Source organism: Pyxicephalus adspersus, chromosome 4 (assembly GCF_032062135.1).
Source record: "Pyxicephalus adspersus chromosome 4, UCB_Pads_2.0, whole genome shotgun sequence".
NCBI lineage: Eukaryota > Metazoa > Chordata > Amphibia > Anura > Pyxicephalidae > Pyxicephalus > Pyxicephalus adspersus.
In genome coordinates this window covers 141,634,906-141,660,854 of record NC_092861.1, presented here as the reverse complement: position 1 = coordinate 141,660,854, position 25,949 = coordinate 141,634,906, and the positions used below count along the sequence as shown (strand labels likewise).

The 25,949-nt window shown below is 39.2% G+C and overlaps 1 protein-coding gene across 2 annotated transcripts in view; it reads left to right on the top strand.

Annotated features, from left to right (window-relative positions):
* Window positions 1-25,949, top strand: part of LPGAT1 (lysophosphatidylglycerol acyltransferase 1) — a 74,662-nt gene that overhangs the window by 18,325 nt on the left and 30,388 nt on the right. For both annotated transcript variants that reach the window (XM_072409833.1, XM_072409834.1), the window contains exon 3: window positions 24,499-24,617. In XM_072409833.1, coding sequence (XP_072265934.1) covers window positions 24,499-24,617 — 119 coding nt within the window. The remainder of the gene's footprint in view (window positions 1-24,498; window positions 24,618-25,949) is intronic.

The window sequence follows — 25,949 nt, the reverse complement described above, 5'->3', positions numbered from 1 at the left end:
TGTCACCCCATTAGGTGAATAAAAACTGGATTGTAACCACTGCAATAACGTTCTACTACTGTAGTGTATTTTATTACAAGGCATTGAATTACATCTTTTATCTGTTATATTGTTTCCGGTCATATTGATCTTTGTACTAGAGATATAAAGCAGTTGATTCAGCTGTGATTCAGAATTATTAGTGATTTTTTTTTTTTTTTTTACTCAAAGAAACTTTTGTACTTTTATATAGGAGTAGAGAGATATTTCCTTGAAAGTTGTTTATTTATAGCGCGTGTGTTTTAGATAAATTTGTTGTTTCTCCTGACCTGCTCAGGCAAGGATAAAATATAAATTATGTGTTAGTTAAAAAATTAAATATTGTACTGTAATTTTAAATGCAATTTTTATAAATAATTTAAGCTAGCTGATTTTGGATTCTTCTAAATTTTCTGTATAGCTTTTCCCAAACTTGGATAGGAAGGGATAGGACTAGGAGTCATTCAGGTGTCTAATATTTACAGGGCATTTTGTTGCTGCCCCTTTATTGCCCATTCATAGGCTGGGGGCAGGACAGTGACCTAGCTATGTTGCTTTATTTCAGCAAAGAAAACTCGGTCACCATCGTGGATTTTTATTATAGTGGGGCTATGCAGATATCAGAACTGAATGTCCTTCCTTATACCATGATTGCAACTTCAATGGCAAGTTTAGTGCAGCCCACTCCCACTGACCTTTTGAGCTTCTTATATTCACCGTACAGCCCTATGGATATTGCACGACCTAACTTCAAAATTATCTTTGCTGAGTCCTCCTCATCCTGCACATAGATACCATTGCCCAAACCACTGGATCCTGCCATGATCTCCATAGAAATGGAATGGAGTTGTGATGCCCATGTGCAGGCTGAAGAAGAACCCAAGAAGACATTTTTTACGCATTTCTATTGCCAAGGTTCCAAGAATGAGGAATCCTAGCTAGGTGCAAAATAAATTGGAACTTTATTTAACAACATTAAATCATTGCACTTCCCTACCCAATGTGTGATCATTAAAATCACCACTCATGATCTGCTGGCTTTGTTCTCTCCGTGGTTCCAGATATCTAATCTACATTTCTCTCCCATGCAAACTGCGTGATTGTGAGTTCATTGATTATTCCTGAAATCTGGTATAGCCTCACAGCCCCGGGGATAGACGCTAGGCTGTAAGGACACAGTTGCTGTAAAGTGGCGGTATTTAATGAAGAGATCAATCTGGCAGGCGTTCGTTGGGAGTAATGTATGTAAGCTTTCTTCTTGTTCTTAGTACAGCGTGTGCTATTTTCCTGTGCTATTCATTATAGGAGTCTCTTATGCTATAAGTGCCGGACTCCTATCTGGAATAAAGGATCAGGTTACTGCACCGACGGGATTGAAAAGAGCTTGTTGAGCGTTCGGCTCTCAAAAGACGTGGCTGCCTTTCTTGTCACTGTGTGAATTTCCATTGATGGGTGGGAGAGACTCTCCTGTGCATTTTGTGTTTGCTCAGAATGAAATGAGAAGGGATGTTTTTTTCCAGTCCTCAGGTTCAGCTAATTTCTAGCCATCAAGCTGCAGAAAAGATAGAGCTTTGATGGCTCTCCATGTCATTGCATGTGCACGTAGTACAGTGTATATGGTACAGTGTTCTCCCCAGCTTATTTTAGATGGGTGCACCACTTTTCAGTAACCTCCTAACAATTCAGGAGCTACCACCCGCTTACAGATTCTTCCTTCTGAGCTTACAAAAATTCTGTGGTGAAAAATTTCTCAACCTCGGGGATCTCCAACCCTTGTATAAAGGTAACCTTTTCAATTGTGTTAAGAAAACAATCAACATCATTTGAATAAACCTCATTCCAGATGTTTGGACATTAAATTGAAGAACCCCAACTCTTCTGGGAATGTTTCCACAAGATTTAAGAATGTGTGTTTGGTTTTTTTTTTTTAGCCTATTCAGCCAATAGAGCATTTGTCAAATCAGATATTGATGTTGCAGTGTTCTCCCCAGCCCCTTTTAGCCGGGTGCACCACCCGGCACTTTTCAGTAACCACCCGGCTGGTTTTGGGTGGTTGCTGAAGAGTTTGGTCACAATACAGAGGCTGCCACCCACCTACAGCTTCTTCCCATCCGGCTTTAAACATTTTCTAGCTTGAAAATTGATGTTGAATGGGAGACCTGACTTAAAATTGGTATTTCTAATTTTTCCAAAGGTGTTCAGTGGGATCGAGGTCGGGGCTTGTGAAGGTCCCTGCGGTTCCTTTACACTGAGCTCATTGGACATGGACCTGCTGGAACAAAAGCGAGCTTTCCATAACTTCCCCAATGTTCGAATTGCACCATTATCTGAAATGTCTTTGTATTATGTAGCATTACCTAATGACTGAAAACTCCTGAACTCCATATAACTGGAAGCAGTACTTCCGCTTGGAGAGGTGCCCACTTTTGGTCACATAGTATGATGATCCGCAGCCCACGGATAATAAAGTGTTTGTCATTCTGCATCTAAAGTTTTAGAATTTTTGTTTTTGTGTACAGTAGTTTTTAATCCTTTATATTAATGGTAGCAGTCATGTTCTCTAATAAAGAACCACAGAATAATTGGGCTTTTCCTGCTCATTTCATAATGCAAGTCTGCTGGCTCATTGAGCACGCTTCCTGTGTGACCTATCACAGCGGCGATGGGAGAATCATTAAAATATAACTAAAGGCTAAAATTTCCAATCCAAATTTGAGTTGCCATTTGAACAATATTAGAGGAGCAATTTGTTCAGTTGGGAAATCTGTTCTCTGATGAGTGTCTAAAATGTGATTTGTTTTTAGATATAGTGTATTGCATTAAATCGGGGTCCAGTAGATGGAATAAAAGTCCATTTGCAAGTAAAACTTTCATATATGTCTAATACATTAAACTTTTGCCCCCAGCAGTACCAAAAAAATGCAAATGGATTTTTCTTTTCTAGGAAATTCTGTAGAAAATTTCGATTCCGTAGCTGTGTTCTCCCTAGACCTTTTAGCTGGGCGCACCACCCGGCACTTTTCAATAGCTACCTGGCTTCTTTTTTCGGGTGGTTACTGAAGAGTTGGGTGACAATATAAGGGCAGCCACCCCCCTACAGCGTCCTCCCACCCAGCCTAAAAAAATTTCTCTCCACATCTCCAGCTCTATTTTTTTTTTTTTTTGCTGGGTATTGAGCATGGAAAGTTGCTCCTATAGAAGACAATATAAGATTACTATAATTCAAAGTGAATGGCACTGCAGTTCATGCATTATTGTATTGTTACACTTTTACCTGATCTCATGGCCTCTTGCAGTCCATCGTACAACAGAATTTAGAAAAACTAAATGGAAAAGGAACCAGTCGGGTTGTGCAGTCCAAGGTTGTGGCGGAGACCTGTAGGATAAACTAAACCTCAGCAGAGAAAGATTAGATTTCCTGCTTTGTTGTGTGGTAGAGCTGTGGAAATCTCCGGTATAGTTAGACATAAATACAAATGTTCTGACTGGTAATACTTATATATATTTCCTTTATCTTTACCCGAGGTGCGTGTCCTATCTGGCCGTGTGCGCGCCAAGGTTTGCTCCCCCGCTTCTTCCTGAATAATGTACCCTTCAGTCTAGGAGATTTGAAGAAAAGCTTTCCGTCTTCATGTAATAAAGCGCCAGTTCGTCATAGAAAACAAGTAGTAATTAGAGATTATAGTAAGCCAGAGAATAGCGTGCCTTTCCCCAGAGGCTGTGTGAATTAACACCCGGGGCTTAGGAGCAATATACCAGGGAAAGGAACAACCTGCAATGAATGCCTGGAAAACCAATCATTTCTATTAACCTCATCTTTACTGTTTTTTGCCAAATATGAGCACAGTCGGGTTCGTTTGTTCTTATTCTTCTCCTGGTGCAAAAGAAAAGGATAAATACAACCCTGCTGTGCCGATTGTGGACTTATAATGATGTGAATTATTGTCATCAAATCTGAGGCCGTTTACCAAGCTTTATATATGATTTTTTCCCTGACCCTGATGTGGTCACCTTCTTCTGAGCTCCATACGTTTGTCCTCCTCTGCCTTACAAAACAAACATGATCATGTTACTACTATGTAAGCTGTATGAACATTCCTATATGTTGACATAACAGTGCGTGTTTGGGTTTGCTATGTTGTTGAGTGAAAGCAATGGACAAGTGTCCTTTATTAGCCAGTGGGCCCAGGGTATGGGAGTGCCCATGATCTTGTTGGCGCTAGGCTGGTATGGGGGTGATGTACGTGAAGTTCTGCCCAGATTGCTTAAATGGGTGATTGTGGCCTGTAGATTTATTGTGACGTTCGACATGCTTTCTGTACACAAGAGCAGTCCATCAAGGGCTGAGGGGGCCTAATGGTTGAGTTGGTAAGCTCAAAAAGCAGTGGCAACCAAAACATGGACCACCGATTGGCTGAGAAAGCCCAAAATGATCGATTATGGTTATTTATAGGTTCCTTTAGACCAGTTGGGTCAATAGAGGATGCTGTGGTAAAACATTAAATACCTTCACTTTGAATGGTTTTGCTCTCATCATTGCACCATTATCTTTAAGGAAAGTTGGTGAGAGTCCACATGACCAATAGAGACATGGATAGTAATAAAAAAAAAAACTGAGCTGAAAACCAAGAAAATACAAAACTGTAGCCCATAAAAAGAATCAGAGCCCATAGTTGCATAGTTTTCATAGTTGCAGTATTTAATAAAGGTTCCATGTCGTTTCAGGGATCTCTGTCCCCTTTCATCAGGGTCAATACCATATATGGCTTTAATTATTAAATGGTGAGCATATTAGTTCTTATTAAGTGTAAAAATATAAATGATATAAATATAAACGTATCTAATAAATGTAAAGAGTTCCAAACAATATTAGGAAATAAAAAAAAAAAAAAAGCATAAAAAGCTGTCAGGTCCATATCAACCCAAATGTGGGCCACAGAGAACAGTAAGAAGTGTGTGGGCATATCGTCTCTCAATGTGTCATGCACAGCGTATCTTCTATAAGGGCCACTTCTGTAACCGTCTGCGCACACGCTGGCCTGGTCTCTGTCTCCTTGAAATGTTCACAGGCCCATACTCTGGTTATTTGATCCAGCATTTAATCTTTGTTAGGAGTGTGAGTTTATAATAGAACAATTCCTGGTCTTTTCTCTTCTTCAGCATTTTTTCCGTCATGAGCCGGCCTTCCGTGTCTGCAGAAATTTACGTTTAGAACATTGAAAAAAGCGTTTTATGTCAGTCTGCAACTTATTTTATTCTATTGTGGAGCTGGGACTGTAGAAAAGGAATAGGCTGCAAAGTAACTGTAATATGATTTTATAAACTACCAGAAAATCCTCTGATATAGGGGGTATGGTGAATATATATATATATATATATATATATATATATATATATATATATACACACACACATATGAGGTGTCCTTGAGTTTCACTCTTGTGACATTGGCTAGGCCAAGATATTTTCATCAGTCTGCTGCATGGAAGAAAGCTTTTCCTTAGTCCAGGTTCACATCTATGTATTCCTGATAGCGTGGCCCCACAGATATGCGTTGTACTGTTCAGTGGGCTCATGCAGCACTTTCATTTGGATAGGCTGCTTATATGCAGCAATGTGCAGAAAGGTTGGCTCCCTGGTAGGTTTGCAAGGTGCATTTAGGGTGCTGTTCTGACTGTATTGCAATAACGCTTGTTACAAGAGTTGCTGTGTATTACAACGCTAGATTCACTTCCAGCTTTAAGCTGCGTAGGGATGTTAAATTACTTTCCCTGGGAACAATCTTTCTTGATTATTTCCAGTGGCTGTAAAACAGAGTATTGTTCATTTCTATGGAGAGCATGAGCAGAAGGAACCCCGCTGCTTCCCCTTCATAATTGAAGTCCACAGTTATCCGCTTGGCTGCTTAGTGATCCATCGTGTTTTTTTGCTAAACAACACGAAAGCACCACTGTACACACGTTGTTATTTTTATTTTTTTGGCAATGTGTTTGTTGATCTCGAGTGGCAATAACAGTTTTTATCAACCTTCTTACCCCTAAGAAACCCAATAATTTTCAGCTAAGACCAAAAAATTGTGCGGTCAGTACCTCCTTTACAGCGCTAACTAGAATATCGCCATTATAGACTACTACAACCATCATTGGAGTAATGCAGCTGGCTCCACCAAATGCTGTTGGCCTCAGAACTTTTCAGGGATTCATTCATCTACATTTCCAGGAACCCCTAGCAATCTCTGGCTGATCCAGCATGTGTGCATAGCTTCAGTCCCTTCTCCCAGTCATCAGAATGCACCATTGTAACTTTGTAAGGGATGGACTGGAATCACTGATCCAGGCTCTGGATTTTTATATTTTGTCATCTCTGATCCATCATCTTAAGGTGCGTACACACGTCCAATAATTATCGTTGGAAACGAACGATAGATTGGCCAAAAATCGTTTGAAAAAAAAATAAAGTGACCAACAACGCCGACGAACGAGGATTGTCGCTGGAAATGAATGACCGGCATAGTGGATCTGATTGGCCGACGATCGTTCACTATCTATCGTGTGTACAGTCGTTCAGTGATCGTGCATGTTTCTGCAATACACTTTCTTCTTTACATGTCACTCCCTGCATCGTTCAAATGATTGTATCTAGTGTGTGGATTATATTTGAACGATCGTATCGTTACAGCATGTTCAGAATTGTGCACGATACGATTGTTCATGTATAATCGTTGATCGGTCATAATCGTTCATTTTCTAATGATAATTATTGGAAGTGTGTACCTAGCTTTACTCCAGACGGTGGCTGCTGATCTTGAATGATACCCAAAAAAAGATGGCTCTTCCTGGAAGCATTGCTGGGGTGGGGGCACTGTATGATTCCTATGAGGAGTATTAAATACCTGAAAGAGCTATGATTAAAAAAAATCATAGCAGAAATATTCTTATGTCTTAGGCCCACCTAAAATAACTCCAGCTCTCATGTCTTGCTTCACATGTGACAGCGATCCTAATTACCCCTCCAATTTGCTGGCATTATTCACGACCCGTTGTCTTCCTCTGCTGTATTATCTGTAACTCAATCCTAAACTGTATTTTTTATTTGTATGAAATTCTCCGAGGCATAAACATATGTGCATTGATTCCCAGGATAAGACGCTTCCTCCGAGGCCAAATTAATCAGCGTTGTGTTGCAGTCAGATGGCAGTTTGTCTCCAGTGTAATTCCGACATCGAGCGCACAGCCAGGCCTCATTTTTCCAAATATCCGCCATTGTCCGTATTCGGTGGTTTTTCTGCTCAAAGAAGAACTTCGCTTTTATTAAAACGAACAGATCGTATGGAAAATGTTTATTTTAATGATAAACAATTATCTTTTTATTTGAAACTGTGAAACAGACAAAATATTTTAATGTCTGTTCCTGGAAACTCTGGTACAATGTTTTACAGGAAACCCAAGAAATCTAATTTCCTCTGCCGCTTCATTGCTCTTCCTAGCCGTTCTCTTAATACAACACTGAGATCGCTCACATGATTCTAGAAGGAAGAGCCTTGTTTTTGGTATTCCCCACTTCCTTTAGTTTGACGGAGTATCAATCTGTCAATACAATTTCTAGAATCCTGGCAATGTATGCAGCAGATTCTGGTGCTCTAAAATATCAGTTTTTGTTGCACGGCCACGGCCTTTTGGGGTCTTTGTGGCCTTTAACATCCACCAGGGCCAGAATTTTCGAGAAGAATGTGTTTCAATTTGGCATATTTTTAATTTTTCTTGTATTAACCTTAATGTGGACCTTATGTGAACCAAGTCACTAAAAAAAAAAAAAGCATGGCGGCTTTCCATACTATTCAAATTATTGCACCCAATATACCTCAATTCACAGCCACCTGCATCACAGTTGTGGCACTGACCCCATTCAGTTTTCAACCCAGAAATGATATTAAGCCAGGTGAGAAGAAATTTTAGGCGGGTGGCAGCCCCTGTATTGCTCTATTGTTTACTGCTAAAAGGGGCTGGGGAGAATACTGCAATTTATTACATTAAATGGTGAATATATAGCAACAGATAACAATGCATGCAACAGTGTGTGTTGTAGCAATGCACTACACTGCATCACATAAAGTGAGAATGTCGGCAATATCTAATGTTGTGTATCAGACACCATGTGTCACATAATGGTAATGAACCTTCATATGTTAATGTAACTTTAAAAATCATTTAATATTTTTTTAAGTCTACAGCTTTTATTAAATACTCTGCAACCCTTCAAATAAAGATCCTTATCCAGGTTCTTCCTGCATTTTTGAATATTGCTAGTTGTGCTCCTGTGTTGTCGTATTGTCTTACAGCAGAATCGGCAAGTAACCAACCCACATTATATAGGCTCGATCCAATATTCTTACAATACATAAGTGCTGCTAAGATTGTGTAATGATGTGTAGACAGTACAATAGTATGTGTATGGAAACACAATCCTTGTGAGGAGTGGCAATTGTCTAAAAATAACTAACCGCTGCTTTTAGCCCTTACCGCAGACTAGAATGAATAGTTATTGGTAGGTCCAATCTAGTTGGTTAGTGATTCACCTTGTGAATTCAACATTTACAACACTCAATAAGTGTTGTGAATGTTGCATCACTTTGCTTGCTCTACTCCTGATTCTAAATGCCGCCTTTTTTTTTTTTAAGGCTGTAAAACCTATAGAGATATCCTTTACCTGTTGGGGGTCAGAATCCCCCGAGGCGTTCTAAAGTGGTTGCCCCCTTCCCCTGTCTTAGACTAGACATCTGAGATCTAATATTGGATAAAAATTAAAATGAGTGAATGAGTTTTTTTAAAACGTATAAAGTTCTTTTTATTGATTGGACTAATATAACAAACTCCAGCTGGGGTAAGGGTCACCCTGAGCATATTGTTGCTATTGGTAGATATTGGTGAATGGATCACCTTCCAGTGACTACGTTCTAAGTAGATCTGGAAGTTTAAAGTACTGTGAGTTTGTACATGAAGGTAACCTCTTCTTCTAATGGAAAAAAACAATGTCCAGGTCACAGCTCTTTACTAGGAAAAACAGTTTGTTTCTGCTCAATATAAACCCCTCCATCCTCCATCATATCTATACCAGGGGGTCCACATGGGATGGTTGAGGTCACTGTCTTGACTACATTGTTTATAGAACAATAACATTTATTTGGTAGATAAAATGGGGAAAAGTGCAGCAATTTTTCTCTTTTCAATGTATGTTATGGAGCTCACAGGGGTTGCATTGTCATTGGTACCTGGCACCCCATTTCGGAACAGGAGAAGCAATTTTGGGACAATACAGTTTTACAGTAAGAAAGCAGCAAGCTTTTACATGTTTATAGTCACAAGATGATTACAAGTTTATTGTTGAACTTTATATACCCATTTGATGAAAATGTGATAAAACCAGAAGGGACACGGAAATATTATATGGCACCAAAGCTGGACCCTCCCAAAACACAATAGGAACTCTGTAAAACCTTTGTTCAGATACCGGCGACCAGCTAATCCAGCAAACATCAGTACGGCTCTTATGTTTGTTGGGTAAGCAGCACATGAATTGGTTTGACTGGTTACCTGGAATTGTTCTTTAATATATCAAAGTTGACAGGAAGGCGGAGAATGATTTTTAAAGTTTGGCAGTTAAAGCGAAACAAGAAAGGTGCCAGGCTGCTTGCTGTCACTGTATCGGTATCAAACAGTTTATTATTGTTCTGATAACCTGCTTGTTCACATGCCAGTGGTGAGTAGGGGTAGGGCAGTCGTTACTTTGGACATGGCAGAGCATAGTGGGGGTGGATTTTCGGATTTGAAAGGTGATGCAATAAATTGTTGTAGGCTAGGGCAGTTCTATGATGAGGGGCATGGCCGCTGCTGGCATCCAACCAACTGGGTCTGTCGGAGTCCCGATCTCTTCTCCTTCAGAGCTGTGCAAAGGGTTGTCAGACCGCTGGAGACCACACTGCTTCTCTCGAAGGGGCCTGCTTGGCTCTCCAGTGTCCTGCCAGCACAGGTTCGCTTTTTTAATATTTTAATCAACATCCTCAATTTATTCTGCCTGCATAACAAGTACAGTGGTACCTCGGTATTAGTTTGCTTTGGAGTAAGTCTAACTTGGTATAAGTCCTGTTTAGACACGAAAGGTTTTGCTTGGTATACAACCTTTGTGCTAGAACTTGTACAAGCCAAAATAAGTCATAACACCGCGCGTTACCCTTATCGTTACCCTTATTTACCTCTCCTGAGACAAAGCCATGACTGCCCACAAGCGTCAGTACGCCAGTTACTACCATTCAGTGAACAACCCGCGCTATAACTCTCTGTGAATTACATAACATCTCCACCTCCTCCCTTCTCAGCACCATCCTAGTAGGCACTCGACTCTTCTCAGCAAGGTAAAGAGAGGTTACATTTTAATTTATTTCATCTAATTGGTTTTGTATTTATGTATTTTAGTATTAAGCATTGTTTAAATTATTTCATACTGCCCCATCAACGTATAATATGCCAATAACAATGGGATTTTTTTTTCATGGGAACGGATTAATCATTTTCCTTTTATTTCTTATGGGAAAAATTTGTTTGGTATAAGTCAAAGGATCTGGAATGGAATAAGGATTTATACCTAAGGTACCACTGTATTAAAAAAAAAAAACAAAGACCCAACACAAAGCGAACTTGCTCAGAGCATGGCGTGTTGTTCTGTGTTTTGTACCGCACGGTGCCACACAAGTTTGGTTTGATGGTGGCCAGCCTATTGGCTGTAAGGTTTTTATGATCTGTTGCATACTTGCTTTTTATAGCAGTGATGTGTGCCCAGGGAATAAAATCGGCACACACAGACAAAATAAGAATTTCCTGCAGGAGAAAATTACAGTTACAGATATACCCCAATTATACAATGATCTGGCCTGAGAGGTTTCAGCTTATAGACATTCAGTTGAGAAAGTTCTGGATGGATTTGCTGGAATGTGAATGACTTTTTTTTTTTTATTCGTCTTTCAGACAACTGATTGCCTAGATGCACTGTCCTTATACAGGAGTGGAAATGGAACTCTTCAGTATAATAAGCTGTACTTAGGATGTGATAGACCTTGGTTAAAGTGCTCGGCGGCAGCTGTTCTTTCATGTCATCTCTTAAAATACAGACCTGAGCGCATTCTATTACATTGTGACTACGAGACTGGCTCTTATGAATTATGAAAGAACCATTTAACCAGCATTATAGCTCTGCATTTTCTCCCAAATCAATCTCCATAAAAGTTTTTTTTTTTCTGCCTCTTTGCAGATTTAATATAAATAAAGATAAGAAAGTCTGTCCTTTGTATACTGTACAAGGGAAATGCCAGGATCTCTGTAGATGTCTGTCTTGTTTGCTTGGTATAAGAACTTTGTAATGTCTTAGCACACATGGTGTCTCTAAATGTGGACCTTGCTTTGGCAGTGCAATGCAAAGACAGTATAATACACCAGGACCCCCTTCCCTATAATAAATAGCAGTATTACCGTTACCAAAAACTAATCCTGCAGTGAGAAAAAACTTAGTATAATATACTTTCCTTACTTCACCATTCTTCCAGCAAGATCCCAGGAATGCTGAATATTCCAAATCTTGCAAGAAAACCTTCCCACACTATGCTGGAACTTTCATGTCACCCTCTGCTATAAAAAAAAAAAAAGCTACGTAATGAAAGTATATTTACTTTTTTTTCTCCTAGTTTTATTTTTTTTTGTAAACTTTAAAGCTGAATTTGGTCTTTATTCAATTTTCATTCATTAAATTTCAGATCTTTCATGATATAAGCCTGGCATTCTAACGAGGCATTGCCAAGTTGTTAAAACTGGGTGCGTGCTTTGGCGGTGCATTAAAATTGAATAGTGTTCCATCAAGCAATGAACCAAAAATGTGTGGTAACATTACAACGCAATGCCACATTTCCTGTACCTCTAACGTGTGCAGGAATATGTGGTGTGTGCAATGCAATAAGGAGCAACATTGTAATGGAGAGTTTCAAAAAATCATTAGCTTATTATAGCAAATTATAGCTAAGAGGGAAAGGTGTTATTTAGGGCTGATTTGGGATAACTTTAGATTATTGGGGGGCTAAATGGTTAACCAATCCTGGGCTTAGTCTACACGGACTGTTTCCCCAGCGTTTAACCTGAGGCTTTTAAAGCCCTTGTTTTAAATCCCCATGCAGTACAATGGGTTTATCTACACCAGGACGTTTCCTTGAGGCACGTTTATGACTTTTATCCTAAACGTTGCTTATTAAAACGCTGGAAAACGCCCCAAAACGCAGGCAAACGCTTCCATTGATTTCAATGGGACAGTTTCCCACGGTTTTGAGCACTTAATATGCAAATTATTTTAAAAACGTGGGAAAATGGGCCAGCATTTTAGAGGCAATCTTTAAAAAGCTAATAAAAGTGCATATAAACGCAATAGGAACGTGTACATGCTTTTTAAAAAAACGTCCATGTAGACCCAGCCTTGATTTATATTTTAACTTGTAAAGTTGCTTTATTTGACACCAGATGTAGAATATATGGTCCTTCTTGTTTATGGAAACGTAAATGCACAATAATAATTTGTGATGTTTTATGTAAAAAATGAATGAGCAGTGTTTACACACACACACTGCTCAGAAGCTCATTGTTTGACAGCACCTGCCACTTCTGTAATATTCTACAGTCCTGGCTGTCATTTTGACTGCTGGGAATTGCTGCTGAGAGCCAGGTGACCCTCATTTCTCCCATGCTGCTGCCTGACATAGTACTGGGTCTGTAAACGCCCTGTATTCCTGCTCACCAATCTGCCAGCTTGCCATCCTGAAAGGAGGTGGGTGATGTGGCTGGTCTCATCTCCTGTAGCAATGCCATTTCCTGTGCCTCCGGACAGCCACAAAGGGGGCATCACATCCAGGAGACACTGACCACAAAATTTGTGAATTATGATTGGCACAGCTGAGCTGCAGTCATAATGAAGCTATGGCAAAGAGAAGCAGCCGGATTTTGTGGTCCTGAAAACTAATGCAGATGAGTGCCATTGAGGGGAAGACTGACTATAACCTTGTGGATGTGATCAGTAGCCATATGTTTGCCAGGTTAAATCTGCAGAAGCAGCACCTGATGAAATTTTCACACTTAGTGAATGTGATCAGCAGCTTGTTAGCAACGGATCCCCCTAATTCACAGAAGGCAAAGTGTTAGGCATCATTTGGAAGTTCAAGGTCAGTAAAGCCAGGACTGCAAGAATTGCTTGGTAATACCATTGCTGATGTCTGACACTGGCTTTAGTCCTCTGAATTGCCACCTGGTGTCGAAATTAGGACTTTTCGTTTTTTTGCCTACATTTATGTTGAACAGTTCTCCTGCAGGATTTCTTTTGTTTTATCCAACCGGCGGTGCTATTTTTAGGGAGTTTTGAGTTCAGCTTTCACTGTGGGATGCACAACCAGACATTACATATCGGCATTAGAGGGAGGGATCCTTTCAGATTTTCAGTAGTAAAGAAATGCTTCTCTTTCTCAACTGACATTTTAGATTGCTGGAATAGAAAATGACAAAATGTTTATAGTGGAGATAAACCAGAAGACATTTGTCAGAACAGAGACATGGTGAATCAACTTATGGGAATGTGATGTGATATGTAAGCTGATTGAAGGCCAAGATGGATCCAATATATTGAACAAATATTTTTGTGCTGTTGATTCAGAAATGTCAGGTCAGAGAGGAGTTCGTTTTCTCTTCAATTACAGTCTTGGTTTGCTCTCATTGTGAATATATAATGTACGCCTTTATATATAATGCACACACATTGGATTACTGGTATGCATTATAACCTTGCAATGTACGGTCTTAGCTTTCTTTCCCCCTAGATTCCTAAGTTTGTATGTTTTTTTTTTTTATTGAAACTTGTGTTTACAAAAATATTTATTTTTTATTTTAGGCACATGTGTTGTGTTGATGTTTTTGACTTTTGGCATGGTTATGCTATAGTATGTTTTAGTACATTTTGTATCATGCAATGGGCCAGGATTGCACCATAATGCACAGGACCACACTATACATGCTGGTTCCTTGCAGTGCCAATCGGTTTTGCCTCAATCCACAGAAAAAGAGATTAGCTGGGGGCTTCAGTGGGCCACACAGAAAACGTCTTGAGGGGCAAAGTGTGAGAGGTAAGTGAAAGACTATTTAAAGGACAACATAGCTTTTGTAAAGTTGTTGGTGTTTAAAGTTTTCATTCATCAATTCAATGTAAGCCACATACTAAGCATTTTTGGCCCCCTCTGGAGTTATTTACTCTGTGGCCCACTGGAGCCCTGCTTAATCAATGCTACCGAGCCTTTGCCTGAGTTTACCCTGTTCTTCTAAACATTCATTCCAGCAGCTGGGTCTGCCATGAATATTACCCTAGTCTTGGAAGAAATTGGTTGAAATTGATTGGCTGCACATGTCCAGGACTCTTTGTTGGATTTGTTTTTTTTTAAATATAGCAGCACACACAGAAATTTGTACATGGCATATGAGAAAGTCAAATATTTGCACCAGACATAGTGTAAACTATTGGTCAGGGCTGACCATACACAAGGGTGCCGGACCTTAAAGAAGACAGTCCTTCAACATTTACTTTGTTTTTCAAGTTTTTGTTTTTGGCATTGGACTTGTTTCCCATTTTTGTGTGGGAGTTTGAACACTGCAGCTGTCATTACCAATAATTTTCAATGCCTTGACTAATGGTCACATACCACAGTAGTGATTCTTGCTATATTCAGAAGCAAGCCAGAACATATGCAATTCACAGGCCTTAGTGTGTGTATTGTGTGTACTTTAACTCTGTGCATTGCAGAAACTAATGTGTGGGATTTTAGGCAACTTGCAATCTGGGGAGCTAAAGTGACACCACATCAACCTTCTGGAAATGTCATGGCTGCGATGTAAAAAAGGTTGTAAAGCCACCCAATCGCTTCTGCCAGATCTCTTCTGCCTAACCCTAGCTGTTCCTGGCAGCATGAGCTTACCCAACCCTAGCAGCACGTGTTTTCCCCAGAATGAATGAAAGTGAGCTCTGATTCATTTAGGGGTAAGTGCCTAGTGCTTAGGCTCTATAGGTTGTGCTAGGTGGCCACCTGACATAATAAAACTACCTCTGCTGACTTTAAACAAGTTGCTAGTAAGCTTATGTTTAATAAAAGTCTGATCGTATCTTGTTTAAAGTCTGCACAACCATTAGCAGCTATTTAACGTCCACTTGATGGAGCTAAATTTGCTTTTAAAGTCTTCAGTATAGCTGTTTAAAGCTTGCTGAAGGCTTTGTAAAAAATATCTAACGTCTTTCTTTGCACAGTTATTTTATATACAAAAGTCAAAATGTGCAAGGCCTCAGTTTTGAGATAAAAGTTGAACCACGCAGGAATCCTATTGTTTGCAGAGGGTCAGCTGACACACAGACTTCCTTATGAGAAGGAGCAGTAAAGTACAAACGTTGTGTAGCACTGCAAAAAGAGCAACCCCTGACTATGTATGCGCAAATATGATTTCTTGTCCATGTACAAATGTATAAATTATATATACAAACAAATGATTTAAATATAAATTAATTATTTAGATTGATCTAGCGGATTCCCTTTATGAAAGTGTGGCACTGTAAGGCGCCACCTGAGAAGCTAACTTGCTGCCAACGTCTTGCCCTCTGATTTTAAATTATGTTCCACATTCAGCCAGCCAGCTGCATCACAATAACAAAGGCCTTGTACAAACATCATTACACAATCTAATGAACTGTAAAATTTCACTTAACAGTCATGGACGGGGTGTGTCTTTTTTTTCCTCTGAGAATAAAACAAACGTGCTGTATAAGGCCTAGTCTCCAGTGCTTCAAGCATCCGCCGCGATACAAATTCAAGGCGTTTAAACGCGCTGTAGAAGCGTTCCATTAAAAGCAATTTGTCATTCTCTGTGGATTCTACCCGCGTTGTTTTGTCTCAAAACCATTGCGGCGTGTCCAAAGAGGATGCTATGAATGTGTGGCAGTAATGTGCTCCCAATAAGTCGCAGTGCTTCCTGACATGAATGTTGGGGCCCAAAGCATGTGGGGAGACTGAGCCTAAAGCTGATTTACACTGGCAAGGGCATTGCCCAAAATACACAGGTTGATTGAACAATGCAGAGTAAAACATCTTCCATTGTAAGCAATCTGATTTAATCTTGCATGTTAGTTATCTAAAAGATGAATTCTGATTGGTTGCTGTAGTTTCCTGCAAACTTTAGAAATTTTTAGCTTGGTTAATTGATTGTTTACCATGGTTTCTTCACAATCCCTAGACAGATCTCACTGCTGCTTTTGTTACAATCGAACCCATGAACTCAATGCTTGAACAAATCTTTGACTCTTCCAGGTACTGAGTGTCACCAATTCATGAGCATGCACTGGGTTGTCAGCAATATGTTCTAAATCCTGCATTCACAGCCTCCTTACACAAACCTTGCTGACAAGTTCCACCTTGTAGTACACAGCAGGCCATGCTAGATCCAAGCCACCCTCTCTCTGTAGGCATGCCTATTCAAAGGCCTGGTTGACAGCATTTCCTGTCTGTTGCTGCCTGTTGAGGTTTCTTTGCACTATTGTTTGTAAGACAGTGAGCTGGGCATGCAGAGAAATGTGGTTGTATTGGCCCTGTCACAAAATGTGCACCATCTGTTATACCTTGGGTGCACCAAAAGAGAGAAGCAACAAAATTCACATACATGGAGGGAGTAACAAAAAGGGTCAAATGTGACCCTATGGCATTTTGTGCTCCAGTGACTCTCTATGCTTCAACATCTTTTTATGACCCCTCTGCCCCAGTGATCATCTGCACTTCTAGTATTGCTGTCTCTCTTGTTCCTAATCACATCCCATTGCTGCCTGCCCTGACCTTCGGCCAGTCTGGACTCTGAGCTTGCCTGTGGACTTTGTACCTTGCTTTCATAACTTCTTGGTCTGACATTTGAGAGCTGAAACCTTGAACACCTACCAGTAAAATCTATCACTTCTGTTTAGACTCTGCTCCTCGACCCCTATAAGGTCACCCATTGCCGGAGCTACAACTCCAATTACCTGCTTTCTGTGCACTCGGATCCTTGTTCGTGACTTGATGTTTGTTAATTTGAGAGGTATCTCAAGCGCAGCTTGCTGCCTCACATTGTGAAGCTGTAAAGTTCTTTTTTGTCTTTGAAGAGTTACCTCGTGCAGAGCTTTGTGTTATGTAGAAGAGTTTTGTATGTGGGGAAAAAAATTAAGTCAGAAGAAAATATATTTCCTGTAGTGCAATTACTTCTCAAATTTCTGACATCGATTCTGCAATCCATACAACTGTCACTGTATACCTCTGTAAATAAATCCCATTTTGCAAAGACTTGAAAAAATTACACTTTAATTTATAATTGATTTCTCTGATAACTTGAAGATGTATTTTAAGGTCACAGAGCCACAGAGTCCCCTATCCAGCTTAGCTTACCCAATACCCCACTGTTATTCCCAGCTTTTCCAGAACAAAGATTATTAAAATAACTCACCATTTAATAGGTGTGTATATTCTTTTTAGGACCACTGGTGTTAATTAGTTAATTTATTTTCTTTTTGCAATCCCCATGTAAATATATATATATATATATATATGTGTGTACATTTATTTTTTCTCAAGTAGATGTAAGCCCTAGTTCAGCCTTTCTCTTTTTGGAAGAACCCTTGAAATAATATTCAGGTCTTAGGGAACCCCTGAAAATAACAGAATCCACAGCTTGCATTACACTTGCTTGGTGGTCATTGGGACGAATGCCTCGTACATTGTGTTAATGCTACCTAACCAGAGAGGCTCAAATTTCTCATTGCTCAGAGAACACCTAGCAACTTCTGAAGGAACCCTGGTTGAGAAATGCTGCCCTAGCTAATGAAATTTAGTTTCCTAAGGCATAAACAAACATTGCAGATACAGTTCCTTTTATTATGAAAGGTCTCTAATGCACCTGCACACTATGCTGTGCTGGTAATTTTTTGCTTTTGTTGTGTTCACAAGCAAAGCAAACACATAAATGAGGCCTGACCTTATTTTTTATCTTTCGTTTCATGTCAGAGCTGACAACTTCCTGCAACTTTTTTTTTACCTATATATATGAATTCCTGCAACTGCAGCGTTCCCTTTGACATGACCTGATGTATTGTGACATAAAGTATATTTGGGAAGACTGGCAGCTGGATGTTGGTTTTTGTTTTAATGTCTGTGTTTTATTTTGGAGGTTACTTGTGCTAAAATACTGTGCTGTTTGATTTCCACCTCTTTACTATCCATGCAATGGTAAATCCACTAACTCATATATCTCATTACCGCAGAAGTCATGCTTATATTATACATTTATTAACATCGTCTTTCATCCTTACCCCAGCTAGTGTGCATAGGAAAAGAAGCAACCCAGCAGAGAGCTGTGCAAAACCTGCATTGGTAACGAGCCCCTGAATTAGAAGTAGCTGCAATTAGATTGTGTTGTGTTACCGAGAGCACCAGATTGCTTTTCAGATTGGTTTTTGAATCTTTTAAATAGAGGTACAGAACTTGTTGGAAGCAATATCTTTACAGCATAGCGGCTAGGTGCCTACTTCCATCAGTCATCCACCCGGGCCGACAGCACCACACATCACTGCGTGCATAGAAAATGAAAGCACAACACACCACTATTCAAAGTCACAAGGATATGCGACTGTAATGATATAGAATAAACCTCATTTTATAGCCACATTTGAAGGTACAGCAGCACAAATGAATGTGTCTGTATCCATGTGGAAGCCAAACATCCATTACACATACAGGTTACGTTAGTGCATCAGACAGCCGCCATATTTAAAGCTGCAAGGGTATACAATTGTGGTAATAACATAAAATATAAAAAAGCATAAATATATAATAAAACATTCTAACCCAACTCATAGCAATAAAATGTTTATCCTTATCTTTAATTGTTTAAATGCAAATTGTAAATGACTTACGGTGTTGTAAACTTGTTCTGGGTAGACTTACTTATTTCGAACTGGCGAAAATGGGAGGACAGGATGGGGATGGTGGTGGGAAAGGGGACATAGAAGAGATTGGGATGGAGTGGAAAGTAGGGTTGGAGGGGAGAGAGAAAAGGCGAACAAGTAGGCACACAGGAAAAAAAAGTGGGAAAATAGAGGTGATCAAAGTAAAAGTAAAAAAAGATGGGGGAGTTGTCTAGCTTCAATTAGTGAGAATAACGATAATAGCATTTTTATACCTTTGTTTATATAGCGCCGACATATTACGCAGCGCTTTACAAAGTCGATAGTCCTGTAATTAGCTGTCCCTCGAAGTTGCTCACAATCTAATGTCCCTACCATAGTCACATGTCTTTAATACAGTGCAAGGCTAATTAGAGAGGGGCAATTATTTAACCTAACTGCATGTTTTTGTAATGTGGGAGGAAACCGGTGTACCCAGAGGAAAACCCACACAAACATGGGGAGAACCTGCAAACTCCATGCAGATCGTGTCCTGGCTGAGATGCTAACCACTGAGCCACTATGGTGCCCCACATGCATGTTGACACATGTAATTTGTTTGTTTTTTATTTTTTTATTTTATTTATTGCCTTTAAATGTAGCTATGTTAGGCTTAGTCTACACGGACTGTTTCCCCAGCGTTTAACCTGAGGCTTTTAAAGCCCTTGTTTGAAGTCCCCATGCATTCCAATGGGCTAATCTACACCAGGACACTCTTTTCTGTGTATACTGTTACATTTGTCACTGTACTGTTGCATGATCACATTATCACATGTATGCAGGGATGTATGTACTTCCTGTACTTGCAGAAATCACTGCCCAGGGTTACAGTTTGCATTTCTACCAAGTGCTAAAACGCTTGTAAAATTGCGGTAAAACACGGTAAAACGCGGATAAACGCGGCATAGACATTTTTCAGCTTTTTGTTTTCAGTGCATAAAAACGCTTATAAACGCAGTAGGAACGTTTACATGCCTTTTTACAAAACGTCCATGTAGACCCAGCCTTAGGTTGGTTTATATTTAATTTGTCCTGCTGGAATTTTAAATGCATTTTTCTATGTGATACTTCTTATGCAAGTCATTTGCTGTAATTCCCAGCCCCTTCCCGTGTCCTAGTATTTCAGCTAGGTCCCATTGGTGTAGGAAACAATGTCTGAGGCTGGGATATAGGCGGTGGTTCTGTTCTCATCATCATTGCAATACAGTTTCATATTCGGCTGACTTTCAGTGTGTGGTAATTCATTGTTTCCTGAAAACATAATGTTGCATAATATTGACCCTGATCTTATAACTTCTTTTTTTTGCCACTGGAAACATATACTGCTATGACAGTAATAAAGCATATATCATTGTGCTACAAACCTCATGAGGTTACAAATTATGTGTTAGAAAAACAGTCCACCTTGTAATATAAAAAGGCATAAAAGCTGGATGACAATATAGTGACCAGTTATTGGTGCAAAAAGGTGTCCCAACTATCCTTGTATATTAAAAACAGACAGCCAGGCAGCAAACATTTTCAGATGGTTTCAGTTATGCAAAAAACAAAAACGGAAACAAAAGAAAAAAAACAAAAAAATGTGAATTGAGTTGTAATTAATAGTAGCCAATTGGAATTCTTCACAAGGCCCGTTTTTCTAATTCTGCATACCACCATGCATCATCATGCATTGCAGCGCGCTATAACACGGGTATAACGCTGCCTTAGTTTATGTGAGTGGCATCCAAACAGTTTTTATGTCTAATACCACAACACAAGGCCTCAAGGTAAGCAAGGCCTGGCTGCACAGAAAAGCCTGTTTTTTAGTTTCAGTCCTGTATTTTAAAACATGTTTATACAGATTAACCGTGAAGTCATAGATTTGTGTAACAGCTTCCCCCTATACCAAATGTGTGCCAAGAATTTCCAGACAACCCTGGAAAGCTGAGCGGTGCTGTTTGGGTACCTGGCATCGGCCACAACAACAATGTCCTAGGTGTTGCCTAGCAACTGCAAGATAGACGCCATATAAATAGATTGGATCCTTGCTTCTGTTCAGCATTAGGCCCCAATCTTGAGTTTATATGAAGTAGCCATTAAAATCCGATGTGTTTCCCTTTTTAAGTGTACCTGTCGCTTGGAAAATCCTCCAGCGGGGACAACTCTGAGAAAGAAATACTTTCGCTTTGGGGGGCTTATTTACTGTTAGGTCTTTAGGACAGGAAATGATGGGAAATCTCCCTAATGAGGCGCCAAGAACAACCTGAAGGGTTTTTAATACCTCTTTGCTTTATGCAAAACCAAAAATTTGCTGGGCAAACAGAAATGTATGGAAAATGGCTGGTATAGCATTGACGGTTTGCAAATCAACAAAGTGGATAGCTGAGTGAAAACTTGCAGAGTTGTTTTTGTTCTAGACAAATTAGAATGGATGGGCCTGGGGGCCCTGCTCCAGTGAGACCTTTATTGTAATAATTACTTTGCTTTCTGGAGGAGCAAAATGGCTTCTATGGTGCCCCAATATGTCGTAGATAGGGAATTAACAATGTCTCAGAGCAACCAGCCAGTTACCATTGGCCACCTACATTAAATTCCAAGAATATGGTTGCTCAGGGCAACACAGACACGTTCCCCCAATCCTGGTGGATCGGCTATTCCCTTTTGAAGACTCCATTGGGTGCACTTATCAACATGTAAAGCAAATTGTTCTTTTTTAACCTTGCTATGAATATTTCTAGGTTGTAACTTTGTTGTGATCAATGCCTGTTAGTTGTTTGACTCTTCTGGTGCATGCAGATCAGCAAGTGAATAATTCAGAATTTCTCAGACTTTTTAACATTGGGCAACCCTTGAAATAACTTTCGGGTCTTCAGGGAACCCCTTTCTATAATAATATATCCACAGCTCGCAGTGTGGTGGTCAGTGGAAGGAATGTCATCCTTACACACAACCAAAAAAATCATTGGTGTCACTTAATCTGACCTGAGAAGTACAAATTTTTTTTATTACTGGAACCCCTAGCAACTTCTGGAAAAACCGTAGTTGAAAAACACTGGATTAATTGCTCAGGAAAGAATGTGTGGGACCTGCTTTTATTAGGAATGAGCGTGCTAATCGGATAACAAATCACCACCTATTTGCATTTTTTGCCTGATAGCCACTTTTAAAATATGTTGGATAAAAGTGGATCAGTTTTTTTTTTTCTTTTTGGGTGGTAATTATTTTTTAATCATCATAGCATAATTTAACCTAAATTGAATAAATCTTCAATCACATAATGTATTTTTGTCTTGTTTATTTTTTTTTCTGTCATTCGGAGGCTTTGCTTTGATCATTTTATTTCCAAAGTCAATTTAGATTTCTGTTCTCAGTTTTGCACCTGCTGACCTGTCATAAAGTCCTATTAGCTTCCTTTTAGCATGGGAACTAAAACCAGTTAGCAGTTACTTAGAAACCCGCCCATAAATGTGCTCTTTGAAAAGCAGTAAATGTGCCTTATCACAGAAATACTACATTAATAGCTGCTGTTATTACCATATTACCTTTTATTATGATCTGCAGGTCTGCAAACAAGATATTACTTTCACCTTGTTTTCCCAAAAGTCTCCTCTTTCTTCCATTTCCTCTACTGTATGAGCTGATTCATTCAGATTTACGTAGCGACTGATATATAAAAACTGGATCATGATGCATAAAGTTATATTTCGTGCTTATTTTTCAACAACTATCCAGAAACCCTAGATTTATCTAGAAAATAAAAGGTTAAACTGAATTAGTCAGAAAAATTCTAGATTGTTATTTATTGGTGTGTTTAATTTATTATTTTATGTATCTATCCTTTTTTTTTTTTTTTCCGTAAATTCTCAAAACCCATTTCTGAGAAAAATTCCAAACCTGGCCACTCTTTATTTTCCCTCCCCTAACCGATTTCACAGATTCAAACATTTCTTAAGCTTATGAAGAAGGAAATTACTTGCCTAAATCTGCCTTCCTGGTCCATGTCCCTCAAAGAGGCTTACAATCTAATCTCCCTACCACAGTCATATCTTTAACACAATGTAAGGCCAATTTTTGGGAGGAAGCCCATGGGGAAAATATACAAACCCCTTGCAGATAGTGTCCCAACTGAGATTCCATCCTATGACCAAGCACTGCAAAGGCAAGAGTGATAGCAATTGAGCCAACTGTGATGCCTAGTTAGATTTAATCACTCAATGAATTTCACACTACATGTAGGATAAACCATATTTTTGTATTTTCAGTAGGACTTTTGTGATAGAATGGCAGTAAGATAGTGATGAATAATTGCAGGCTGTGGTATATCCCAAGCTATATAAAGCACAGTGACTCTATAATTTCCTAGGATTCCATAACCAGCAACGTCATTACGAGAAACATCTGTGTGATTCAACGATGGAGCAAAGAGCCGTTAAAGCTCATAAGGATGTATCTTGTATTATTATTATTATTATTATTATTAATAAACAGGATTTATATAGCGCCAACATATTACGCAGCGCTGTACATTAAATAGGGATTGCAAATGAGCTATACGATCGTTCGCAGATATCGTGCAGGATCGTTCGTTTACAAACGATAATAGTTGGAAGTGTGTACGTAGCTTAAGTCTGAGCAAAAGTGTAAACACAATCACTGCAACATTTGAGAACTGGGTGCAAAACTATTCTGTGCAAGTTTGGCTGTCCACAGTCTAGTGTTATGGGTTCTTTTTACTACAATTGTCATTTTAGAGCAGCTACAGAATCACTCTACCTAGTATTTTTGTTGGTAGGAAAACATGAATTACAGTCTGCATGATGTGTGTTGTTCAAACTCAGTAATACATATTTTGCAGCATTTGAACACAATAGCCAGCTGCAGTAGCTACTTATGTTATCCAATGCAGCTGATACCTGGGGCGCACCAGTGATTTCATGCCTATATAAGAAGGGTAAACAGCTACAGCAGCAACTTTTGTATCCAGATACAAATCACAGAATGAAAGTAGAGGGAGTTATTGTTGCTGCAAATCTCTCCTGCAAAGTTGCTAGAAAGAAAGGATCCTAAAAGTAATTGGTATGCCTATAAACATAAGCAGTTAGAATATGTGTAAAAAAATTACTTATTCCATTTAATTTTTCTTGTGGTACTTTGAACTTTTAGAGAATAGATTTTGAGATAAGTAATCTCCCATTTTCCTATCTTTCTATACCAATTTTCTGAATGTAGGTTCCCTGCTTAGCTAATGCTGTAATGTAATTCAGAACACAGCCTTCTACGTGTTGTAGGGGAAATAAGTGTGCTCACCTGTTCTATTCTTTAAACCATAATTATTTCACTAATAGCAGGCGGCCTTTACAAAGTCTTTAATACAAGCGTTTCTCCTGGCAGTACCAAGCTAATGGCAGGATTTTCTTGTGATTGCAGTTATTGAATGGGGTGACGACGTCCACACGATCACAGAAGACGAAGCCGTCATGCTGGTGAACCATCAAGCGACAGGAGACGTGTGCACATTAATGATGTGCTTACAGGACAAAGGCCAGGTATGGTGTCTCTTTATTGAAAGTGATTGTGCAGTAGGAAGAAGTTTAAGTTTCTTTGTAATCGGTGCCGAACAATCTACGGTTCTTTGAACTTGCATAAAAAGTTTTTAATGAGGATCCATCGTTTCTCTTTAAGTGATAAATTACACTAGATTGGTGTACTTTATCTGGCTTATCTTTTTTTTTTTTTTTTTTTTTTTTTTTTTAATATAAAGATTTAAAGCTAGACTCCAGCCACAAAAATGCCATTTAAATATATTTATATACCCTTATATTGCCTTGTACAAGTGTTGGTGGTATCATTGCTGTGCTGCTCAAAGCCTCTGCAGACAGTGGAGCTCTGGAAGGGACCCAACCAGCCACAACAGACTGCATTCAGAAACCTATAATACAAGACCAGTCATCATGCATGAAAAGGGTGAACAGCAATGCCTGGTCTTTATTACAGGAAGTTCCTGCACTGAGAAAAGGGTTTATACAGATTTACTTCAAAGTTATGTCACTCAGAATAAATGAGAATAAATATTCCTATTGCACTTGCTTTAAAGTATTTATTACGTCAAAACTGTGTGGAGTGGGGAACGTTTAGAACCCCACTTGTGTTTTTTTTTTTTTAAGGCTGATAACCTGGATAGTGGTAGCTGGATAAGAATACGAACTCTTTCCTACTAGCTTTGAGTAGGAGAAGCCCCAGATCTCTGTCGTCTTTTATGTCTCTGTCCCTAATATAGAATTTCTCTCACTTCCTGTCTGTAACAACCATTGTTAACAGAAAGTGAAAGAGAATCTAAGTGTGCTAAGAGAATCTGATCCTTAATCACTCCATTAGACAAAAGCTTAGAAAAAATTTTAGGAGTAACTTTAGAAAAGTTTTTCTAGTTTTAGAAGAGATCAGTAAGGGGTCAGTACCTTAGACTTTTATTGCTGCATGTGTCCTTGTTCTGAAGGTTACAGCCTCCCCATACTTCCTATCCTGTTAACAAGATGAGAAGTGAGAAAAACAGAATAATGGAAAATGAAAAGACCATGCAGGGAGAAAGCCATTCCTGTTGGGACTTCCTGCAGTGGTAGAGACACCTGAGAAAAGTGTTGAACTCACAATTGGTTCCGCTGATAGATATAGGAAAGCAGTGGACACTTCTTGTCCTGAAATATGAATTTTATGTGGAATGACTTTAGAGTTTTCACATTTCTCCATGCCTTTCATAATTACCAGCCGGTCTGTCATAAGCAATTTGTCCTTCATTTATTTTTAGATCTCCCTTTAATGTAAATAATTGCATTGGAGTGTGACCCTGCATCCCTCTGTCAATCAGCGGCACTACCAGAAAA